Source organism: Microcaecilia unicolor, chromosome 3, assembly GCF_901765095.1.
Source record: "Microcaecilia unicolor chromosome 3, aMicUni1.1, whole genome shotgun sequence".
In the NCBI taxonomy this organism is placed as follows: Eukaryota; Metazoa; Chordata; class Amphibia; order Gymnophiona; family Siphonopidae; genus Microcaecilia; species Microcaecilia unicolor.
The window spans coordinates 250,548,830-250,571,093 of record NC_044033.1 but is presented as its reverse complement, the minus strand read 5'-3'; the positions used below and the strand labels follow the sequence as shown (position 1 = coordinate 250,571,093).

The 22,264-nt window shown below is 48.0% G+C and overlaps 1 protein-coding gene across 2 annotated transcripts in view; it reads left to right on the top strand.

The window, feature by feature from the left end:
- U2AF2 (U2 small nuclear RNA auxiliary factor 2) overlaps window positions 1-20,341 on the top strand; it is a 72,199-nt gene extending 51,858 nt beyond the window's left edge. The window contains exons 4-11 of one of the 2 annotated variants that reach the window (XM_030197722.1): window positions 5,279-5,430; window positions 8,500-8,616; window positions 9,816-9,966; window positions 16,837-16,916; window positions 17,452-17,574; window positions 18,399-18,485; window positions 19,169-19,417; window positions 19,722-20,341. In XM_030197722.1, the coding sequence (XP_030053582.1) occupies window positions 5,279-5,430; window positions 8,500-8,616; window positions 9,816-9,966; window positions 16,837-16,916; window positions 17,452-17,574; window positions 18,399-18,485; window positions 19,169-19,417; window positions 19,722-19,856 (1,094 nt within the window). In that variant the 3' untranslated portion in view covers window positions 19,857-20,341. The remainder of the gene's footprint in view (window positions 1-5,278; window positions 5,431-8,499; window positions 8,617-9,815; window positions 9,967-16,836; window positions 16,917-17,451; window positions 17,575-18,398; window positions 18,486-19,168; window positions 19,418-19,721) is intronic. The other variant, XM_030197723.1, reaches the window with a different exon arrangement.
- Window positions 20,342-22,264: the final 1,923 nt, after the last annotated feature.

The following is a 22,264-nucleotide window of genomic DNA, read 5'->3' as shown; positions in this document are numbered from 1 at the left end:
ATGCGCTCCCCCTTGGACAGCCCGGAACTGCCTCCATGCCCGGAACAGACTCTGACATCGATGCCTGCATCGGCTTTTCAGTCTTTCTCCCAGCCGCTCTGCATGAGAGTCTCCGGGCCGTTCTTCCAGAGATTCTGGGAGAGCTGTTGCGCCCTTCCCTTCCGGTACCAGGGGTGCTTGCGCCACCGGTACCGTCGAGTGAGGCGCCAGCTGGCCCCTTGCCCGAGGTGAGGTCTCCGGCTACGGCCGCCTCCCAGGCAGACTCCCGACGATGTTGGCGGAGGGAGCTTTGCCGATGGTGGCGAGGGAGTCCACCTCTCGACGCTCCTACCGCCGTGTTTCCACGGAGTCGAGTCGGGCACGGCTTCAGACGCAGGTTCGTGAACTTGTCTGATACCGATGGTGAGGCCTCGTGGGAGGAGGAGGAGGACATCAGATATTTCTCTGACGAGGAGTCTGATGGCCTTCCTTCTGATCCCACTCCCTCCCCTGAAAGGCAGCTTTCTCCTCCCGAGAGTCTGTCTTTCGCGGCCTTTGGGAGATGTCTACGGCCATCCCCTTCCCGGTGGTTGTGGAGGATGAGCCCAGGGCTGAGATGTTTGAGCTCCTGGACTATCCTTCTCCACCTAAGGAAGCGTCCACAGTACCCATGCATCATGTCCTAAAAAAGACATTGCTGGCAAACTGGACCAAGCCACTAACTAATCCCCACATTCCCAAGAAGATCGAATACCAGTATCTGATCCTTGGGGACCCAGAGCTGATGCGCACTCAGTTGCCTCACGACTCTGGTGTGGTGGATCTGGCCCTAAAGAAGGCTAAGAGTTCTAGAGAGCATGCTTCGGCGCCCCCGGGCAAGGACTCCAGAACCTTAGACTCCTTTGGGAGGAAGGCCTATCATTCCTCTATGCTCGTGGCCAAGATTCAGTCCTACCAGCACTACACGAGCATCCATATGCGGAACAATGTGCGGCAGTTGGCAGACTTGGTGGACAAGCTCCCTCCTGAGCAAGCCAAGCCGTTTCAGGAGGTGGTCAGGCAGCTGAAGGCGTGCAGAAAATTCCTGGCCAGAGGGGTATATGATACCTTTGATGTTGCGTCCAGGGCCGCTGCTCAAGGTGTGGTGATGCGCAGACTCTCATGGCTGCGTGCCTCCGACCTGGAGAATAGGATCCAGCAGCGGATTGCGGACTCCCCTTGCCGAGCGGACAACATTTTTGGAGAAAAAGTCAAACAGGTGGTAGAACAGCTCCACCAGCGGGATAACGCTTTTGACAAATTCTCCCGCCGGCAGCCTTCAGCATCTACCTCCTCAGGTAGCCATTTTTATGGGGGAAGGAGGGCTGTTCCCTACTCTTCTGGTAAGCATAGGTACAATCCTCCCTCTCGCCAGCCTGCGGCCCAGGCTAAGCCCCAGCGCGCTCGCTTTCGTCAGCAGCGTGCGCCTCAGCAAGGCCCCACGGCTCCCCAGCTAAAGCAGGGGGCGAGCTTTTGACTGGCTCCAGCAGAGCATAGCCGACATCAACGTGTCCGTGCCGGGCGATCTGCCGGTCTGGGGGAGGTTGAAAGTTTTTCACCAAAGCTGGCCTCTTGTAACCTCCGACCGTTGGGTTTTTCAAATAGTCCGGCAAGGATACACCCTCAATTTGGCCTCGAAGCCTCCAAATTGCCCACCGGGAGCTCAGTCCTACAGCTTCCAGCACAAGCAGGTACTTGCAGAGGAACTCTTCGCCCTTCTCAGCGCCAATGCGGTCAAGCCCGTGCCATCCGGGCAAGAAGGGCTGGGATTCTATTCCAGGTACTTCTTTGTGGAAAAGAAAACAGGGGGGATGCGTCCCATCCTAGACCTAAGGGCCCTGAACAAATATCTGGTCAAGGAAAAGTTCAGGATGCTTTCCCTGGGCACCCTTCTTTCCATGATTCAGGAAAACGATTGGCTATGCTCTCTGGACTTGAAGGACGCCTACACGCACATCCCGATATTGCCAGCTCACAGGCAGTATCTGCGATTTCAGCTGGGCACACGTCACTTCCAGTACCGTGTGCTACCCTTTGGGCTCGCCTCTGCACCCAGGGTGTTCACGAAGTGTCTGGCTGTAGTAGCAGCAGTGCTTCGCAGGCTGGGAGTGCATGTGTTCCCTTATCTCGATGATTGGCTGGTGAAGAACACATCCGAGGCAGGAGCTCTACAGTCCATGCAGATGACTATTTGACTCCTGGAGCTACTGGGGTTTGTGATAAATTATCCAACGTCCCATCTTCTCCCAGTACAGAGACTCAAATTCATAGGAGCTCTGCTGGATTCTCGGAAGGCTCGTGCCTATCTTCCGGAGACAAGGGCCAACAATCTGTTGTCCCTCGTCTCCCGGGTACAAGCGTCCCAGCAGATCACAGCTCGGCAGATGTTGAGATTGCTTGGCCACATGGCCTCCACAGTTCATGTGACTCCCATGGCTCATCTTCACATGCGATCTGCTCAATGGACCCTAGCTTCCCAGTGGTTTCAAGCTGCTGGGGATCTAGAAGACGTGATCCACCTGTCCACGAGTTTTCTCAAATCCCTGTATTGGTGGACGATTTGGTCCAGTTTGACTCTGGGACGCCCTTTCCAAATTCCTCAGCCACAGAAAGTGCTGACTACGGATGCGTCTCTCCTGGGGTGGGGAGCTCATTTCGATGGGCTTCACACCCAGGGAAGTTGGTCCCTCCAGGAACGCGATCTGCAGATCAATCTCCTGGAGTTACGAGCGGTCTGGAACGCTCTGAAGGCTTTCAGAGATCGGCTGTCCCACCAAATTATCCAAATTCAGACAGACAACCAGGTTGCCATGTATTACATCAACAAGCAGGGGGGCACCGGATCTTGCCCCCTGTGTCAGGAGGCCGTCAGAATGTGGCTGTGGGCTCGCCATTACGGCATGTTGCTCCAAGCCACATATCTGGCAGGTGTAAACAACAGTCTGGCCGACAGGTTGAGCAGAATTATGCAACCTCACGAGTGGTCGCTCAACTCCAGAGTAGTGCGCCAGATCTTCCAGGTGTGGGGCACCCCCTTGGTAGATCTCTTTGCATCTCGAGCCAACTACAAGGTCCCTCAGTTCTGTTCCAGACTTCAGGCCCACGGCAGACTGGCATCGGATGCCTTCCTCCTGGATTGGGGGGATGGCCTGCTGTATGCTTATCCTCCCATACCTCTGGTGGGGAAGACTTTGTTGAAACTCAAGCAAGACCGAGGCACCATGATCCTGATTGCTCCTTTTTGGCCGCGTCAGATCTGGTTCCCTCTCCTTCTGGAGTTGTCCTCCAAAGAACCGTGGAGATTGGAGTGTTTTCCGACCCTCATCACACAGGACGAAGGGGCGCTTCTGCATCCCAACCTCCAGTCTCTGGCTCTCACGGCCTGGATGTTGAGAGCGTAGACTTTGCCTCTTTGGGTCTGTCGGAGGGTGTCTCCCGTGTCTTGCTTGCTTCCAGAAAAGATTCCACTAAGAGGAGTTACTTCTTTTTATGGAGGAGGTTTGCCGTCTGGTGTGACAGCAAGGCCTTAGATCCTCGCTCCTGTCCTACACAGACCCTGCTTGAGTACGTTCTGCACTTTTCTGAGTCTGGTCTCAAGACCAACTCTGTAAGGGTTCACCTTAGCGCAATCAGTGCATACCATTACCGTGTGGAAGGTAAGCCGATCTCAGGACAGCCTTTAGTTGTTCGCTTCATGAGAGGGTTGCTTTTGTCAAAGCCCCCGTCAAACCTTTTACAGTGTCATGGGATCTCAATGTCGTTCTCACCCAGCTGATGAAACCTCCTTTTGAGCCACTGAATTCATGCCATCTGAAGTACTTGACCTGGAAGGTCATTTTCTTGGTGGCAGTAACTTCAGCTCGTAGAGTCAGTGAGCTTCAAGCCCTAGTAGCTCATGCTCCGTCTACCAAATTTCATCATAACAGAGTAGTCCTCGGCACTCACCCTAAGTTCTTGCCGAAGGTAGTGTCGGAGTTCCATCTGAACCAGTCAATTGTCTTGCCAACATTCTTTCCCCATCCTCATTTCTGCCCTGCTGAACGTCAGCTGCACACATTGGACTGCAAAAGAGCATTGGCCTTCTATCTGGAGCGGACACAGCCCAACAGACAGTCCGCCCAAATGTTTGTTTCTTTTGATCCCAACAGGAGGGGAGTGGCTGTGGGGAAACGCACCATATCCAATTGGCTAGCAGATTGCATTTCCTTCACTTACGCCCAGGCTGGGCTGGCTCTTGAGGGTCATGTCACGGCTCACAATGTTAGAGCCATGGCAGCGTCGGTGGCCCACTTGAAGTCAGCCACTATTGAAGAGATCTGCAAAGCTGCGGCGTGGTCATCTGTCCACACATTCACATCTCATTACTGGCTGTAGCAGGATACCCGACGCGACAGTCGGTTCGGGCAGTCAGTGCTTCAGAATCTGTTCGAGGTTTAGAATCCAACTCCACCCCCCTAGGCCCATGTTTATTCTGTTCCAGGCTACACTCTGTTAGTTGGATAAATTGTTAGGTCAATCTCAGTTATGTCCTCGCCGTTGCAAGGCCCAATTGACCGTGTTTGTTGTTTTGAGTGAGCCTGGGGGCTAGGGATACCCCATCAGTGAGAACAAGCAGCCTGCTTGTCCTTGGAGAAAGCGAATGCTACGTACCTGTAGAAGGTATTCTCCGAGGACAGCAGGCTGATTGTTCTCACATACCCGCCCGCCTCCCCTTTGGAGTTGTGTCTTCCCTTGTCTTTGTCTTGCTACATATGGGACTGACGAACATGAGCCAGTTCGGGCGGGAAGACGGCCGCGCATGCGCGCGGTGCGCATGGGCGCGCGAGGACTAGCAAAGGCCTTTGCTAGTGAAGTTTCCGGTTGGAGGAGGCTGCCGTGGACGTCACCCATCAGTGAGAACAATCAGCCTGCTGTCCTCGGAGAATACCTTCTACAGGTATGTAGCATTCGCTTTAACTGCTGATGTTGGCCATGTTTGTACTATGGATCTAAATAGCATTTCCATATATATATAGTGTTATCTTGTTGGGAAGAATCACTTGGTTCCCAGAAAACACCACAATAGCAACTAGTCCTTGCATTTACTTGTGACCTGTATTGGCGACTGTTGGAAACAGGATTCTGGGCTAGATGGACCATTGGTCTTACCCAGTATGGCTGCTATTTTCTTATGACCTCAATGTTGCAAGGATCTGACTTCTGATTCTTGATGATGTTAGATTAAAGGCTCTTTTTATATATTTTTTTCTCCCTTTTTCAGCTGCAGGACAGATCCCAGCCACAGCCCTCCTCCCGACTATGACCCCAGATGGCCTGGCCGTGACCCCCACCCCTGTGCCAGTTGTAGGCAGCCAGATGACCAGACAGGCACGGCGGCTCTACGTTGGAAATATCCCGTTTGGAATCACTGAGGTACTGGGTGGGCTTCCACTATGCTTCCCTCCCCACAACACACCCTACTTCTTCCTTCTGGTACCTATATTTTCTCCAGTTCTGTTCTGTGTGTAAGGGCAGACCTGTGCTACTCGAAGGGGATGAGGATGTTTTAGTTTTTGAATTTGGGTTTACCGTACTGGCGGCACCCCAAGAGAACATTGGGGGGGGGGGGGTTGGGGTGGGGAAGGGGATCTTGTGTGATTACAGTGAAAGTACTTTACCGTCTAAAGTAACCCCTTCACCAAGATGTTGATGAGACCTTCTTGCTGAAACTGTCACCAGTCTCCACTGATGACAAGTATACAAGATCAGTCACTCCTCCTCTTATCACCCCCCCCCCCCCCTCCAAATTTGAGGACATGTTTTGTGCAATGCTGTGTGGTTTAGTTACCATTCATGGATTTCCAGTGGGGAGGGGGAAGGGTTGGTCCTTCTTGACTGTATTTGGTGCTTGTCTGTTAATAGAGTCTTGACCTACAGTCGACCTGGACAGTTCTAGGTCAGTTTCCAACTGGACAATTCCCACTGAACCAATTCCCACCACACCAGGGAGGACAATTCCCTCCCATAACTCAATAAAAATAAAACACAGTAGGACAATTAATCTCCTTCCCTTCCCCTTCTAGAGCATTTGGGGGGGGGGGGCAGTGACCCCCCCCCCCCAACATTACTTTTTACACATCCCCTTCCAGATATGCAGTTTGGGCCCCCTTCTTCCCCCCCCCCCCCCCTCCCAAACTGCACCCTGCCTGCTACTAAACAGAAGACGAAGGCACGGAAAATAAAAGATTTAAAATGTTCCCAGGTTTCAACCTAATTCATGTTTAATGTGGGATATAAGTAAATAGAAGCTCCTTGTCAGCATCTGAAATGCGGTGCACCCGCCAGAACTTGAGGGAATTCACCCGGGAAAACAAAAAAGACATGTGATATAAGAACGAAAACAAAGGTTAAAAAAAAAAAGTATAGGAAGGGTGGGAAATGACCCAGGGAGAATTGCACTAGGTGGGAATTGGTGGGTGGAAATTGTCCGGGTGGCTACTCGCCGGATACCACCTGGACATTAGCCTCCTCTGTTTCCTCAGTACCAGCAGCTGAAATTTGTAGACTATTAGGAAGGATGCTTTATGGGTACTCTGTTTGGCTTCGATACAGTAGGACAGCCTGATAGGCATAGTTGCTTGAGGCTTTCTTGAGCATCTGTAGTTCTAAGAATTTGAGGTTCTTTTCAAGATCAGAAATTGGGCTGAAAATTTCCTTTTTTGTTTTGGGTGGGGGGTGGGGTGGTAGTGGTTTCCAGCCCTGCCTAGCTCCTCTCAACTGAACTATAAATATGGTACAAAGAAATAAATGGGATTCCTCTGTGAAATAAGCTGTTTTTTTTGTATATTGGGCCTGGCTACACCTGTGTAAGGAGGGTGTGTTAATGTCTGTTGCCAAGGAACTTGACTTGGCCCCATGCTAGTGAAGAGAGACTGCTGCATTTATTTATGCACAGATTGCTAAAGTAACGGCAGAGAGATGCTTTCTACTGGTAAGAGTGAGCTGCTATGCTTGTGAGGAGCCACCACTGGGTATTTAGTAAAGTACAGAACGTATTGATGCAGGTTACATCAGAATAGGGAACTGTGCTCGTGTTTACGGGCCATTAATGCTAGACTGGAAATTTGAGCTCGATAGCTGTCCATCTCCAATTGTCGCCTTTTTCATCTCCATCTAGTGCAGCAGTTTCTAAATTTGGGTACAGGAGAGCCTTCTGTTTTTCCAGTACAGCCACAGTGAGTATCCTTGTATGGTTTGCATGGATAAGTGAGGTGGCTTATGTTACTGTGGATGTCCTGGAAACCGGGCTTGTCGGGGATTCACAGGGCCATTTTTTCTCTCTTGTATTATAGACTGTGTATTTACAACTTGTTGCATTTGTACTGAAATGCCTGAAGCCTTCAGACTTTTGCTGCTGGGAAATGTTTTGTTCCTGGGACAGTAAAGACCAGTCCCAAAATCTGAATGTCAGGGGCTTGTGGTTTTACTGTTAGGTAAATGTTACGTGCTCCTCCCTACACCCCTGCATAGATGGTTTTACTTGCATACTATTCTGTTAACAGCGGATACCTGCACAGGTAAGCCAAGATTGTCCACATGCGTAGGGAGTAGTTGTAGAACACTGCTTCCGCTGAAACCTGTGTCTCTAGCAGTCTCTTTTGGGGGTGAGGGAGGGCTGCTTCTGTGGTGTAAGTGCCCTGTCAGATTTCTACATATCCCTTCTCCCCCCATTAAGCTTGCTTAGAGTGAGTGTATTCTGTGTTCAGTATCTCCCCAGTTCTTCATGGGAGCAAGCTGCTGATCAGGTTATAGGAAGAGCTAATTTTTCTGATTTGGTGGTTGACCCAGTTCCTCGTGCTTGGAACTTTGGAGAAAGAAATTTGCTTTGAAAAAGTTATTAGCAAGCTGAATCTGTAAACAATGCCCCCCCTCCCAGTCTTCCTCTGTAAATATTTTTCTTTTTCATGTCTGGAAAAAGTAACAGGATATTTGATATCTCCACTGAAAGTGAAAGTGAGATTCCATCCCACCCTCTCAGCCTTTTCCCCTCATCGTTGTTTCCATGAGGATCCCTCCAGGAACAAATTTTTTTTCCTCCTTGTAGCAGGATAAAATATTAAAATAAGTGGCTGATATTGGGAGTTTTATAATAGTGAAATAATTTAATCTTTTTTTTTTTTTTAAATCGAAACAAAAAAAAAAACACACACCAAAAATCAAACCAGGTTCAAAAAGTTGTTTCCATTTCTTTTTAAAGTGAAAAATGTGGGGGCTGAAATCCCTTCGTAGCAAAATGTAAAGTTTGCTACCATCGTGCAAGGCAAGTAGGATCTTTCCAGCTATTACACACCTGTTCTTTGCTATATTTTCACTCTTCCGCTGTGGGCGGGTGGCTGCCATGCTTGTCTATATCATCCTGTTTGTTTTGTGTTTTTCCGGTCCCCTCTTTTTCTTTTTTTTTCTCTTCCTGTTTTTTCCCCCCTCGTGATTCTTCCCCTCTAGGAAGCTATGATGGATTTTTTCAATGCCCAAATGCGCCTCGGTGGTCTCACCCAAGCTCCCGGCAACCCAGTTCTGGCTGTGCAGATAAACCAAGATAAGAACTTTGCTTTCTTGGAGGTGAGTAGCAATAATTTTTTTTTTCATTCACTTGGTCACTGCACAGAATGGCAGAGGGAAAAGAAGCCTAAGGTATTCTTCATACCATGTAAAATTAGTTTATCTTGATGGGCAGACTGGATGGACCGTACAGGTCTTTATCTGCCGTCATTTACTATGTTACTATATGTTGTGATAAGAGTGAGCATTTTGCTTTTTGTACTGTAGCTTATATTTGGATTTTTTTTTCTGGTCATTTTGAGTACTGCAGAGTAGAAGTAATACTCATGATGTATTTACTGGCTTCGATAGAGGCTGCAGCCCCGATGCTCAAAACTCCGGCGCTGTACTGAACAGCGCTGGAGAAATAGTGCCAGAACAGCGCCTCAGAAAACCTCCCCCCAATGCTCAGTGCAAATATAGGCACGCTGTTAGCGTTGAGCATTAGGAAGTTGTTTCCCTGGGGCATGTGCAGAAGAACCACATGATAAGCAAAGTTCTATGCTCATGCCCAGTTTAGGAACAGAAATGTCATGGGGTGGGGGTGGGGCTTGGAGGGAAGAAGAAGAAAAGCTACGGGTTGCAGCTTCTGACAATGAAGCTGGTGTGATCCCTTTCTTTTAGGGATTTATTTTGCCTTAGATTAATGTCTGGAGCAGGGAAGAGTAAGGAAGCACAGTCAAGCTGTGCTGGACTAAGCAGGGAGGGAGGTCCAGGCTGAAGCAGGAGGAAACTGCGATGAGTCTCCAGAGTTAAAGACAAAAGCCAGAAAACAGATTTTGCAGGACTAAAGCATGCACTTTGTTTTAATCATCAGTCTCCTAGATGGTTTTATATCTCATGCTTGTCCAGCTGCTTACCTAACACGAGCTCCAAGCTGGCGTAAGGTTCCCGGCAGCAAGAGCACCCTTGTTCAGGGTACTCTTCTTTGAGCATCGGAGTGAATTGAAAATGACCTAATTTAAATGTGGTGAGCACGCTACTTGCGCTATCCTTTGGCACTGTGGTTGTTCCCGCACTAGAGTCCTCTGAGCAAATGCAGGCGCTAGCCTGTAGCACCTGCATTTGCATCTGAGCATTGGGGCCCGAGTGTTTAAATAGAAACTCGGATTATGGCTAGAGATGGTAGTGTGGAATATGTTTGGCTGAAATGGTGGGTGAAAAGCAGCGCAAATTATCCTTCATGTTTCTCTCCCCCCCCCCCCCCCCCCCCCCCACAGTTCCGCTCTGTGGACGAAACGACACAGGCCATGGCCTTTGACGGCATTATCTTCCAGGGCCAGTCGTTGAAGATTAGACGCCCTCACGACTACCAGCCACTCCCTGGCATGTCAGAGAACCCCTCGGTCTATGTACCAGGTGAGCTTCTGGGTGAGTTCGAAAGAATTGCAAGGACTGGGAACTGGGTGCCTAAATGACAGATAAAATTTCATGCGTCCAAGTACAAAGTGATACACTTAAGGAAAAACAGTCCTAATTATGGGTATACAATGGAGTTCAGTGTTTGAGTCACTACCCAGGAAAAGGATCCTAGTGAATAAGATGAAACCATAAGCTTATTGTCTCTCCAGATCAGTCCATATGTGTGAGTTTACACACTTTACCAGTAGATAGAAGCACGGAATTACTGCGATCCTATAAGTATATCCTGTGCAGTCCACAGCCAGGCAGTATTTTTTCAGGCTTCAGCAGATCTGGTTGAGGTAAGCCTGGTCTGGGGGGAGGGAGGTGTCTATCAATCTTTCTTGGTTTCTCCAACAAAAAAAAACTCACCCCCAAAACTTACATTTTTCCTTCAAAGGCCATAGAAAGGCCCAGGATCACTTACTCTTCTTTCCTTAGCATTCGTCCAGATGCATGGGATATGCACTCTTACCAGCTTTCTTGAATTCAGATAGCCTTGGTCTCCATTGCTTTCACTGAGAGGCTGTTCTTGATGCAATGGGCAGCTAAGGATATTACAGTGATCGAGTGGGAGAATCCAGATGGAGCCCTTAAAGTGGGGAAGGTTCATGCCTAAGTTATGTCCCATTCCAGTAGAAGAGGAGGAGACATTGCAGCTGCCCAGAGTGGATGTGACGGTGTCTGTGGGTACTAAGAAGACGAGTGGATGTGACGGTGTCTGTGGGTACTAAGAAGACCGCCATCCCAATGGAGGTAGGCACAGCTCTGAAAGTGAGTAATTTTGAAGCAAACTTTTGTGACTGCCTTGTCCGGTACATAGCCAGAGCATGCTTTAGGTGGGCTGAGCAGATATCTAGGTCTAGAGGTGGATTCGGTTTGGGATGGTGTCAGCTTTCACGATCAGGGCTTTAGTGAAGGGTATGGCCCTGTTGGTGGTGGCCTGTCATCTTCTGTGGTTGACCAGCTGATCAGCAAATGTAGCCTTGAAGAGTCCAGAAACTGATCTAGCGTTTAGGGTAATCTAATGTACCCCACTTACTGTAGAATAGGCCAGTTTACTTCATCTAGGGGCTGTTTTAGTGGAGTGAGAAGATACAGGCCGGGACTGTTCATACAGTCTTTTTCTGCAAAAGGGCCAGTTCTTTTCGAGGAGGCCAATCTGGAGGTAGGCAAGGCAGACTGGACAGGTTGACCGTGGTCTGCATTCAGCACCAAAACAACCCGAAATCTGGGCATTTTCAGCAGAAACTGAAACTCCCCCTATCCAACACTGGTAGGCCCTCTCCCTTTCTACCATGGAAATCCCTGGTGGTCTAGTGGTCTCTTTGGGGGAGGAACAACCCCACTTGTTCTGCCCCATGCTGTTGCTCTAGTGGGAATGGCTGCTAAGAGTTCCTGCAGCAGCCATTTTGTGGTTGGAATCAGCATGGGTAGTGGTGAGAGAAGGATTGAATTGTAATGCCTATATTTTTCTAGTTCTCTTATTAACCACAATAAACTGTTATTGGTATATGCGGTATATAAGAAGTGTATTGGTGTCGATGGCAGCAGCACTGCGCAAGGAAAGAATTCTGGTTCCGTAACTGGACAGTTGGTTAATTTGAGCAAAGTCCTTTCAAGAAAGTTAGATGGTGATGGCTCAAGTGATGCGGTTTTTAAGGGAACTGAGATGGTTGGTCAACCACAGGAAAAGCTAGTTGCAGCCAGCAGCTATCCCAGTACTTGAAGTATCTCAGTGTGCACTTTTGATACCTGTCAGGGGTGGGTCTTCTTGATGGTGGCAAGGACTCAGAAAATAAAGGTGCAGGTAGGGCTTGGGGTTATCTTGAGATGCTGGGTCCATGGCGGCAATGTTGTTGGTAATTATTGGGCCTGGCTTATATGTGGCTCTTCAAAAGAGCTCTATTGTAGCTCATGTTCATCTCTGGTCAGAAGCCAGAGAGAATCTGTCATGGTGGGCTATGGGCTTCAAACCTGCAATGAGGAACAAGCTCGGACTCTCCGGATTAGATGGTAGTTACCATGATTGCCAGCCTAAGGGGTTGGGGGGGGCACTATCTAAGAAGAGTGGCTTAAGGAATCTGGATGAATGGAGAACTACAGTGGTCGATTAACAGGTTGGCGATGAGGGCTGTCAAGCTGGTCTTGGTGGAGCTACCGCCACTAGTGCAACAGTAATGGCCTTATATGAATGGCCAGGGGATATGTGTCCAGGAAGCTCATCTTCTGACGAGCTGGGCAGTGTGTTTTCTGGGGGACCTGTCATTGGTGCATGTGGCCAGAGTGGAGAATGTACATGCAGATTTTAAGCTGGAACATGTTGGACCTATGAGAATGGAGCCTATCGGAAGAAGCATTTGTGTAGGTTGTAGAGTATTGTGGTTCCCCTATGATGGACCTACGTGAAAGCCCCAAGATTTTTCAGCTGAAGCAAGGACACGCAGCCAGAAGGAGTGGATGCCCTGTATTAGCCATGGCCCTGGGGCAAGTCTGGTCTATTTTCTCTCCTTGGGCCCTGGGGGAAAGGTCATCCAGAAGTTAAAGAGGTTACACCTCTGTTAAAGCAGCTTCACTGGCTCCGTTTATGCTCAAATAGAGTTCGTCTTTAATTATTTTTAAGATACTGCAATACTGCATTGCTCAGCCCCAACTTACTTGACCAGTTATACAATTTCACTGAATGGTGGACAGAAAAAAGTTTATTTGAAACTTCAAGTGCTCGACTTTCCTTCATTAAAGGGGGTTCGAGTCAATAAAATGTTGAAAACATCTTTTGCTTTATTGTGAGTCATACAAATCTGGAATCATCTACCAATAGTTATAAAACAGATCTTATATTTCCTTTCTTAGGACTTAAAAACTTATTTCAGAAATATCTGATAGTTGTCAATTATAATTATTTGAGTCAGTTAGATTTTTATTACCATCACATGTTTGTTTTTTATATGATCTATTACATGAGCCACTTTGGACCTTTACTGGGATTAAGCGAATTTCAAATACTGAGATTAGATAAGATTATGGATGCTCCGGGAATAGCTTTGGTGGCTCTGTATTGGTCGAGGTGGCCTAGGGGCTGGACCAGGGACCAATTTGCATGCTGGACCTGTCTCCATATTGTCTCACGCCATGGCTTTTTATAGGGCTCAGTTACAAAAACGGATATTCTAGGAGAGTGATTGGTATGATGATGTGCTCCAGGAAGAAATTCACCACCTTTGTGTTCATCAGATTATCGAGAGTGTATGAGGAATGTCAGATGCGGTTTTCGGTAGCAGATGGATTGGTAAGAGCCTGGCCTTGGCTTTCCTGAAGGTTTAGATTGTGGATTTGGCATGTTTGAAGCTTGGTTAAAAGCAGAACCCTGGTCTCCCTTTCAGATGCATTCTTAAGGGAGGTAAGGTTTTTGAGGCCACAGAGGTAGCTGAATTTCAAACTGTTTGTGGAAGAGTCGTGAAAGATGTCAAATTGAAGGTGGTCTTTCTGGTAGCTATTTGGCCTGGAGGGTCTCAGAGTTGCAGGTGATGTTGTGCCAGGAGCCTTTCCTCATTTCTAAAATAAAAAAAAGGTGGTGCTGAGGCCAGTTGTCTTTCCATGCCTAGGGCAGCTGGAGAGAGTGATGTGGAATGGAAATATAATAAGTTAGATGTTAGGAGAGCAGTGCATGGCTGCTTCAAGAAGATGGAAGAATTTAGTTGTTCAGATCATTTGTTTGTGCTCTTTGGAGGCTACAAAGAGAGAGGTGGAAGTTCTTTAATCTCTTCTCCTCTGTAAATGATTTTCGCCATTTGTTTTAAATGGTTCCTTATTACATTTATTCAATGTCCGTTGGCATCATGTTCCCTAGTCAAAGAGGTTTGGTTCCAAGATTTGAAATTTGCTTTTTTTCTTTGGTGTGAACATACTGTCAGGCACAACTTCACAGGATGTTTGTAGGCTGCTTCAAATTAGTTGTTCTCATTCTCCTGCTGGTAGAAGTGTATAACCCACCGGTCCGGAGTAAAGGAAAAAAATTATCAGGTGAGACCTAATTTCTCCCTTGTAGGCCTTTCCCACCAACCTATCTCCTCCCCCCCCCCCCCCCCCTCGGTAATCTGCAAGCTGGTTGAAAGTCTATTTGTGGTTCAACTTCCTCCTCAGTTCTGGGAGGTGAACCTTGAATGTTCACTGCTGGAACAAGCTGTAGCAGGCAAAGCGGGTGGGGGGGGGGGGGGGGGGGGCGATGGCGTGTGTGTGTGCCATTGGGTTTGGAGCAGTGGATCTGCTGCACCAATGCAGAAATCTGAGCAAATGTGCCAGCGCTCTGCTGTCTGTGGCTACTATGAGGCAAGTTGTGATGGCAGCACAGGGAAAGAGACCTTGGCCACTGTTGGAGCGAGTGCCATGTTTGTGAGAAACAGTGCTTTGGGAGTTCCCCGGGTGACATCCATAGACGGGACCAGAGTCTGGCCTCGGAGATGGTGAGAACTGCTGCCATCTTGGATTCATCCCATGCTGAGTTGATGTCTCTGCTGTTTACCATGGTGCATTTGGAAGTTGTAGGTGAGTGTAGCAGCAAGAAACGATGACCTTCAGGAATTCCAAGATATTTCCTCAAATTTGTTCTATTAATGCAGAGGCTGGAATTCAGGCTGCTTCAGCACAGGAGTTCTCTATGGATGGTCAGAAGGCTCTGAAATGTCACTTGCTTGGGAGTCACGTTTGGAGAGGGGTCTGTGGACAACCAAGAGCTAGCTGGAGAATTTAGAATTATGTAGAGGATAACTGGGGGGACGTGATTTGCCTCTGGGGGAAGATGAGCTCTCAGATTTGATTGTGCAGGTGATGGTGGTACTTCAGATCTCTGAAGAGCGGCTGGCTGACTGCATCCAAATGCAGTGTTCAATGCTGCCTGACCTATGATAAGGCTTTCTCTAATTCCAGTTGAGGAAAGGGAAGCCTTTTGTGCCTAGGGTGGGTGCGGGAGTGTCTGGCAGTGACAAGCCACCATTCAAGTGGAAGGGCATGCTTCCCTGAAGGATCCTCAAGACCATAGAATGGAGGCCCCTTTGAAGCAGTCCTTCAGTTTGGCCGCCTTGGCTCTGCAGTTAGCAGTCTGCAGAAGCTATAGGGTTCCGGCATGTTTCAAGTGGACTAAGCATGTGTTGGATGGGGCTGATGGATTGGAGTGGAGTCTTTCTAGCTAGGGCTCTGAACACTGGCAGCTCTGCCTTCTGAACCTTTGTGGTAAGTTTCCTTGAAGGATCTTACATTGAGGGTGGTCTTTCTGGTAGCCATTTTTTTTGTCCAGAAGGATTTCAGAATTAAGGGCCCTGTTGTGCAGTGATCCCTTCTTAGGGTTCATGGAAGCTGGAGTGCCCATTTAAATAGTCCCTTCCTTTCTCCCAAAAGTAGTTTTGACCTTTTGTATTAATCAGGTGGTCCTTTCATCAGGAAGACTGGGAGGGGAAGTTTTCAATGTCTGAAGTGTCTAGGTGTCTGCAGGGCACTCGTGCAGTATTTTCAAATGATTGTTCTATAGATCAGATCATCTGTTCAAAGGTGCTAGTAAAAGTGAAGCAGCTACAAAGGTGACTTGACTCAGTATATATATGCTCAAAGGTCATGGATCACCAAAGGGTCTGCAGCCTCACTCAACCAGAGGAATGGCCAGCAGGAGAAAGGAAGTGAGATCTCATTTAGATTACAATTTTGGAGACCACACTATCAAAAAGATACATATGGAGTCAACCCAGAGGGTGGCTACTAAAATGGACACTGGTCTTCGTCATGAGGTGTACAGAAACAGATTTAAAGCTTTCAATATGTATACCTTTGTAAGAAAGGTGGGAGAAGGGAGATATCCTCTGTGACATAAATGCACAGGACACACGCCTTTGAATTGAAAGGAAGCTCTGGAAGACTTGTGAGTAACCTAAGGAAATACTTCACGGACAGGTTGGTGAATATGTAGAATGGTCTCCCAGTGGAAGGTGATGGAGACAAAAAGCTTGGGACAAGTACATAGGATTTCAAAGACAGAGGAACGAAAAATAGTCATAGATGGTATGCCTAGACAAACCGGACAGGCCATATGGTCTTTACTTTCATTTTCTGTGTTTTTATCTTGGATAAGAGTCCCATTTGATTTCACCAATGGAGATTTTTTTAGGGACACCACCTGGACAACTTTGCATTCCTTTGCTAAGCATTACAGGTTAAATGTTCAGACTAGAGAAGCTGTGGCCTTTGGGTTGGATGAAGACAGCCCCACCGAACATACTACTGCCTTAGTTTGAGAAGTTCTTTGATATATCTCACAAATTCTGGACTGGTCTGGTGGTAGGACAAAAAGGAAAAAATCTGGTGTTTTACCTGATCATTGTCTTTTCCTGGAGTCCAACCAGACTGATCCAGATTCATTCCCACCCTGGACTTGTAGCTGATGCAAGGCTCCTCTTCCATCGTCCTCCTTTCGAGTTTGAGACTTCTGGTGTTGGGAAGGGGTGGGAGGAGGTGAATCCTGGATTTGGTGGGGTTTATGAGTGGCTCAGGATTCTCACTATTTGGGGAAGGGAGTTAGTCTTTGCTGCTTTGATGAAACTAAAACTTGTTGGAGAACTGGAGCTTCACAGTTGCTAATATAGGACAGAACTTACAGCTCTGCACTTTTGTCATCATCTGTTAGCTGATGAGCATAACCCACAAGTTCTGGACTGGCCTGGTTAGACTCGAAGAAATAAAATTGAGGTAAGACCAAGTTCTATATCTATTTTTCATTTCTGTTTTTTTGTTACCACATTCTGCACTGCTCAGTTGTGTGTAACCCTCATTCCACTTTCCCCTTCTTTGTTCTAGGTGTCGTATCGACTGTGGTCCCTGATTCTGCACACAAGCTCTTCATTGGTGGTCTGCCCAACTATCTCAACGATGACCAGGTAACCATATCACCAGTAATTGTATAGGTTATTGATTAAGGCTTTGCTACCCTTATCATTCCATTTTTAATGATAGGGTAAAGGTTTAGGGAAGTCTTTTGATAAAAAGTGAAATGAAGGTGCTACTGCTTATCTGCTCCCTTTTTTTCCTGTGTAGATCCTAGTAAACCAGTGTTAAGAAGTCCACTTTTCCTGTGTTTGCATACCCCTTTGCCCTAATTGTGTCCTGTTGTGCTTCACATAAGTTGACACGATGCCCAGATGCTGCTGTTCTGATAGTGACTGGCACAGCAGCACTTCCCTAATTTAAGAAGTCTGAGCAGTTTTCCAAAATCTGTCTCCTCGGGCTTTAAGATCCGGGGACTGCAAGGCGTAAAGCATGCTGAGGATCTCAAGCTGTTAAGAGCTAGTTGTTTTGATAGGAAGGAGGTTTAAAACAGGGTAGAGGAGTGGATGGGAGTAGAAATGACTTTGCCTATATGTGATTCGATAACTTTTTCCTGACTCTGCAATATTCTCTTGTTGCCTTTTACAGGTTAAAGAGCTGCTGACTTCCTTTGGCCCCTTGAAGGCCTTCAACCTGGTGAAGGACAGTGCCACAGGACTGTCAAAGGGTTATGCCTTCTGTGAATATGTGGACATCAATGTGACAGATCAGGTGAGAGGTCACGATGTTGCCCTCTTGTGTGCCTTTTGGAGGACTTACCTGGATGTGACCTAGGACCAGACTTAATCTCTGGTATGATTTTGTTCTTGGGCTCCTGTCCAGGTGGTGTAGGGTAAGCCCTCGAGCTTAGTCCCGCTTTTGTCTTGAATCTGGTTGGAGTGCCCATGCCAGCGTTTATAAAACGTGAACACTTAAAAGACCCAGGGGAGGCTATGTGGAATTTGGGCCTTTGCAGTACCAAGAGCCTGGCTTCTTTCACCTCAGTTCATTGATTGACTGTTTCTCCCTGCTTGGGGTTAAAGTAATGCAGAGCGTATTCTGTTCTGAGCCAGTGTGACATTGGGACAGAATCATCTTGCCCATTTAGCTTTTTTTTAACGGTGAGTACAGAGCCAGGGGTGGGGGGGTTCCATGTTACAGATTACATGCTTCATTTGAGTGGGCTGTAATTCTCACAGCTCGGGAGATACCAGGTTATCCTGTGTGATGTGGTATGTAAGAACACCTCCTGTTCCTGCTTTACTTGGGAGGAGGGGACAGATCAAGATAAAACTACAGCCCTTGCCTTGCTGACTCGCTCCTCTGTACTAGTTCTACAATGCAAGTGTATATATTTTTTTAAACATTTCTCGAAATCCTCTCGCAGGGTCTGGAGAATTCACACCTCACTGATCCTGAGTCTCCTCCTCCACCTAACCCGGATGCGAGGGCAGAGCTGATTGGTTCCTGCTCTCCCGTGCTTCCTGAACACGCAGAACTGAGAGGCTCACCCCTACTCCCCATCAACCCCTGTACCTCTCTCCTTTCTCTCACAGGCCATCGCTGGACTGAATGGAATGCAGCTGGGAGACAAAAAGCTTCTCGTCCAGCGAGCGAGCGTCGGAGCCAAGAACGCTACGTTGGTGAGGAAGCTCCCAGCTCACTGCCTCTCTCCCTGGATTGCACGAAGAGCCAGTACTTGGAGGCCTGTCCTGGGAAAGTGGAATGGGTTACTAGGGAGGATAGTAACCTCCTAGGGCTAATCCCTGGTGCAGGAGGTTGGCTGGTCATCAGTTGGTGTGGGCCTGGTTGCAGGAGATGGGGAAAGATGTGAAAAGGACCCTGAGTGTCAACTTCCTCAGTAGGGGAATCCAGCAAGTCCTTCTTGGGTCGGGGCTATATTTTGCAGAAGGATTTTCCTTGTGATCTTGGACTTTCTGTGAGGATTTGATTTTGTGGGGCAAACCCCAAGTCTGTCCCAGTGTCTGAGATTTTATTTATAATAATGTTCACCTTTAGAGGCAGCTAGTAAACTAGAATTCAGTAACGCAATGAAAGCATGACCAGTTAGGGGGGGGGGGGGGGGATGTCCTCTTCTTGTCGGTATTGTTTGAAGGTTGTATTTTTGGTTTTAGGCAGGCATGGGGGGATCTTTAGTGCAGCATCATATACTGCTGTTTAAGGAGGATTGTTCTCTCCTCATCCATATGCTGCGGGTGAGATAGTGTTTGGGGTGGTAGAGGGTGTTTAGATTGCAGCAAGGTACCGTTCTGATCCCCCCCCCCCTTTTTTTTTTCTTTTTCTTTCTTTCTCTTGTGCTCTCTAGAGCACGATAAACCAGACACCGGTCACCCTGCAGGTACCAGGACTTATGAGTTCCCAGGTGCAGATGGGTGGGCTGCCCACAGAGGTGCTGTGCCTGATGAACATGGTCCTGCCCGAAGAGCTGCTGGATGATGAGGAGTACGAGGAGATCGTGGAGGATGTGCGGGAGGAGTGCAGCAAGTATGGCATTGTCAAGTCCATTGAGATCCCCCGCCCTGTAGACGGCGTTGAGGTGCCTGGATGCGGCAAGGTGAGCAGCTGTGCCACAGGCCCAGCCTCTGTTTTAAGAGACATTAATATAAAAAAGCAATTTTGTAAGTGGCTGGCTGAGGATAGAGTGTGGGGTGGAGGGATTGGTGGGCTAGTGTGCACCTGAATTATCCAAGACTGGTCTGTAGACCCCTGAAATAAGCAGTGTTTTGTAACAGGATAATAGCTGCTCCTCACACCCTGCACTCCCCCTTCGGCTCTTGGTTGTATGTGGAACAGGTGTAACTTCTCCTCCCCAAGCACTCATAATTGTGTATTTTCTCTGCTCTTCTCCCTCTTTGTAGATCTTCGTGGAGTTCACCTCTGTTTTTGACTGCCAGAAGGCCATGCAGGGACTGACGGGCCGCAAGTTCGCCAACCGAGTGGTGGTCACTAAATACTGCGACCCGGACGGCTACCACCGCCGGGACTTTTGGTAGAAAAGCACCAGGAAAAAAGGGGCTTGGGGAGGAGCAAACGGGGGATGGGAACCAAGAGAGAGAGAACAAGGGGGTAGGCTGGGAGGGAGCCTCCCTTTTTTTCCTGGTGTTACAACCGGACAGATTCCCCTCCCCCCCCCGGTTCAGATAATTGTGTGTTAATATTTTATGGCCAAACTCAAAATCTCTCTCCCTTTTCCACCTGGTATTCCTTTGACTCCCTCCCATCCCCCCTTTACGCCCCCCTCCCTTTATTTGAAAATAAACCAAACAGAAGCAGAAATAGGTCTAACCTCTTTCCCCAGGATATCTCCCTCCCCCCCCCCCCCCCCCCAGAAAAGGACCATTAACTCTTTGTGGTGGTTATGCTGTAGTAAAAAAAGAATTTTTTTTCTATTTACTTATCTCTCTCTCTCTCTGTGACCGTTTCATATTTGCTAAAGACTATTTGCGCATTAAAAACATTTGGTTGTATTTTACTTTTACCCTGTATCCTGGATATTTTTCCATTGGGTGAAGGGGGGGGGGGGGGGGGCTAGCTAATTATGGTCCACACAAACCACAATTCTTGGAAGCTTACAAATAAACATACACAATTAAAGATGTGAAACAAACACAGACAATAACATACAATAAAATTTGAATCATTGGGTCTAAAGCATAGCAATAGATGGAAAACTAAAAATCAAAAAGCCATCAAAAAAACACTATTTGTCATTTTCCTGAGCATCCGAGGGAGACTTGTCTGCGGATCGCAATGTGTGAGCAGGTTCATAAATTCTCAACATGGAAGCAAATGACATGGGGCCCAGAGCATTCAAAATTTTAAGTCAATAGTAATGTTTTAAATTTAATTCTCCATTTCCTTAGCGTCCCTCTGGACCGGCCCAGAATGTGACTGATGGATTGTGAACGCCTTCCAGCAGGTGGAGACTGAGAAAAAAACTGTGACTCTAGGGAGCCAAAAAGAGCCCTTGCCAGCTAGAGAAAGATCCAGTAATCTCAGTCTCCAGCAGGTGGAAGGTGGTGAGCCCCTCAGTCTTTGTCTATTCTGTACTACTTTTTCTATTTTGGGTTAAAGTTCTATGGTTGTTTTCCCTGTGCATTTAAAAAAACAACAACAAAAAAAAAACCTGCTCTTTGAGGCAGAGGCCTGGGGGGGGTGTCTCTTAGTGCCTCGGGGGTGTTACACTCGGAAGGCTGAGTCCCCCCATATCCTCCCTGATTGCTGTAAGTGCTGGCTAGCTGGCTGCTAGCATTCTTGATCTTTGACAGTAATATAAAGTTTACCTCAAGCTCCTCAAGGGGGGAGCTTTAGAGGTGGGGAGAGGCAGCTACTTGAAGAAGGGAAAAAAAAGGATTTGTTCCACCCAGTCTGCTGTCTCAGGCAGAGCCGTTTTTGGTCAGTGTTTTATTAATGAGCAGGGTAGCTCCTTAGCGGTTCGCGTCTTTCGTTTTCGGAGCGATCAGCTGTTTTTTCTTCGCGATGTCGGAAAAACTCCTCCGCTGTTCAGTATGTCAGCAGCGGGGTCTTGGTGCGCCTGGTGTTTGTCGGTACTGCACCGCTGTGGAGGACCATGGTGCAGGAGTCGGTAGTCTGTCGGTGTCGTGGGGGAGGGTGGGGGTCCGATTCCGTCGTCTTGCTGGCATCTCCCGCTCTCCTGCGCGAAACACCGCCATTTTGGATACCATGCCGTCTGTTGCTCCTCAGGCCTCTCTTGCTGCTGGGGTACCTGCTTTGCAAAATCCAGTTTTGTCAGCAGGGGAAGGAGGTTTTCCTTCTGAATTCGTGGTACAGATGTACCAGGCTTTTCTTCTGCATAAAGCTGCGCCTGTGGACCCTCCGGGGAGACGGTCTGTGGAGGGGGCCTCTGTGGCTAAAAAACGGTGTAGGCTTTCTGAGGAAGCTGAGCAGGATTTGTTTTGTGCTCATGACCAGGAGGACGTACCCTCCTTAGAAGAGGAGGCATTTTTTCCTGATGAGCAGTTTGCTAAGGAGCTTGAGCAGACAGCAGAAGGTGAGGAATCTCTTCCCATGGGAGAGGATCCGTCAGTGGTAAGGATTTTTCATAAAGATGACCTTCAGGAGTTTATTTCTCAGGTTTCTTCTACTTTGCGTTTTGATGATCAGGATCTTCAGGTGTTGGAGCCCAGAAAGGTGGATTTGCTGGTCAAGGGTATTCGCATAGCAGGTAAGTCTTTTCCTATGCATCAAGATATTAGGGATATTATTCAGGCTCAGTGGGAGATTCCTGATTCAGCTTTTTGGCTGGTAGGTCAATGGTTAGGTTTTATCTGGTTCCTGACTCAGATAAAGATCTTTTACGTCCCTTTGTAGTGGATGCGGTGGTTTCTGCGGTTACCAAGCGAAACACTGTCCCGGTAGATGGTGGTACTGCTCTGTGAGA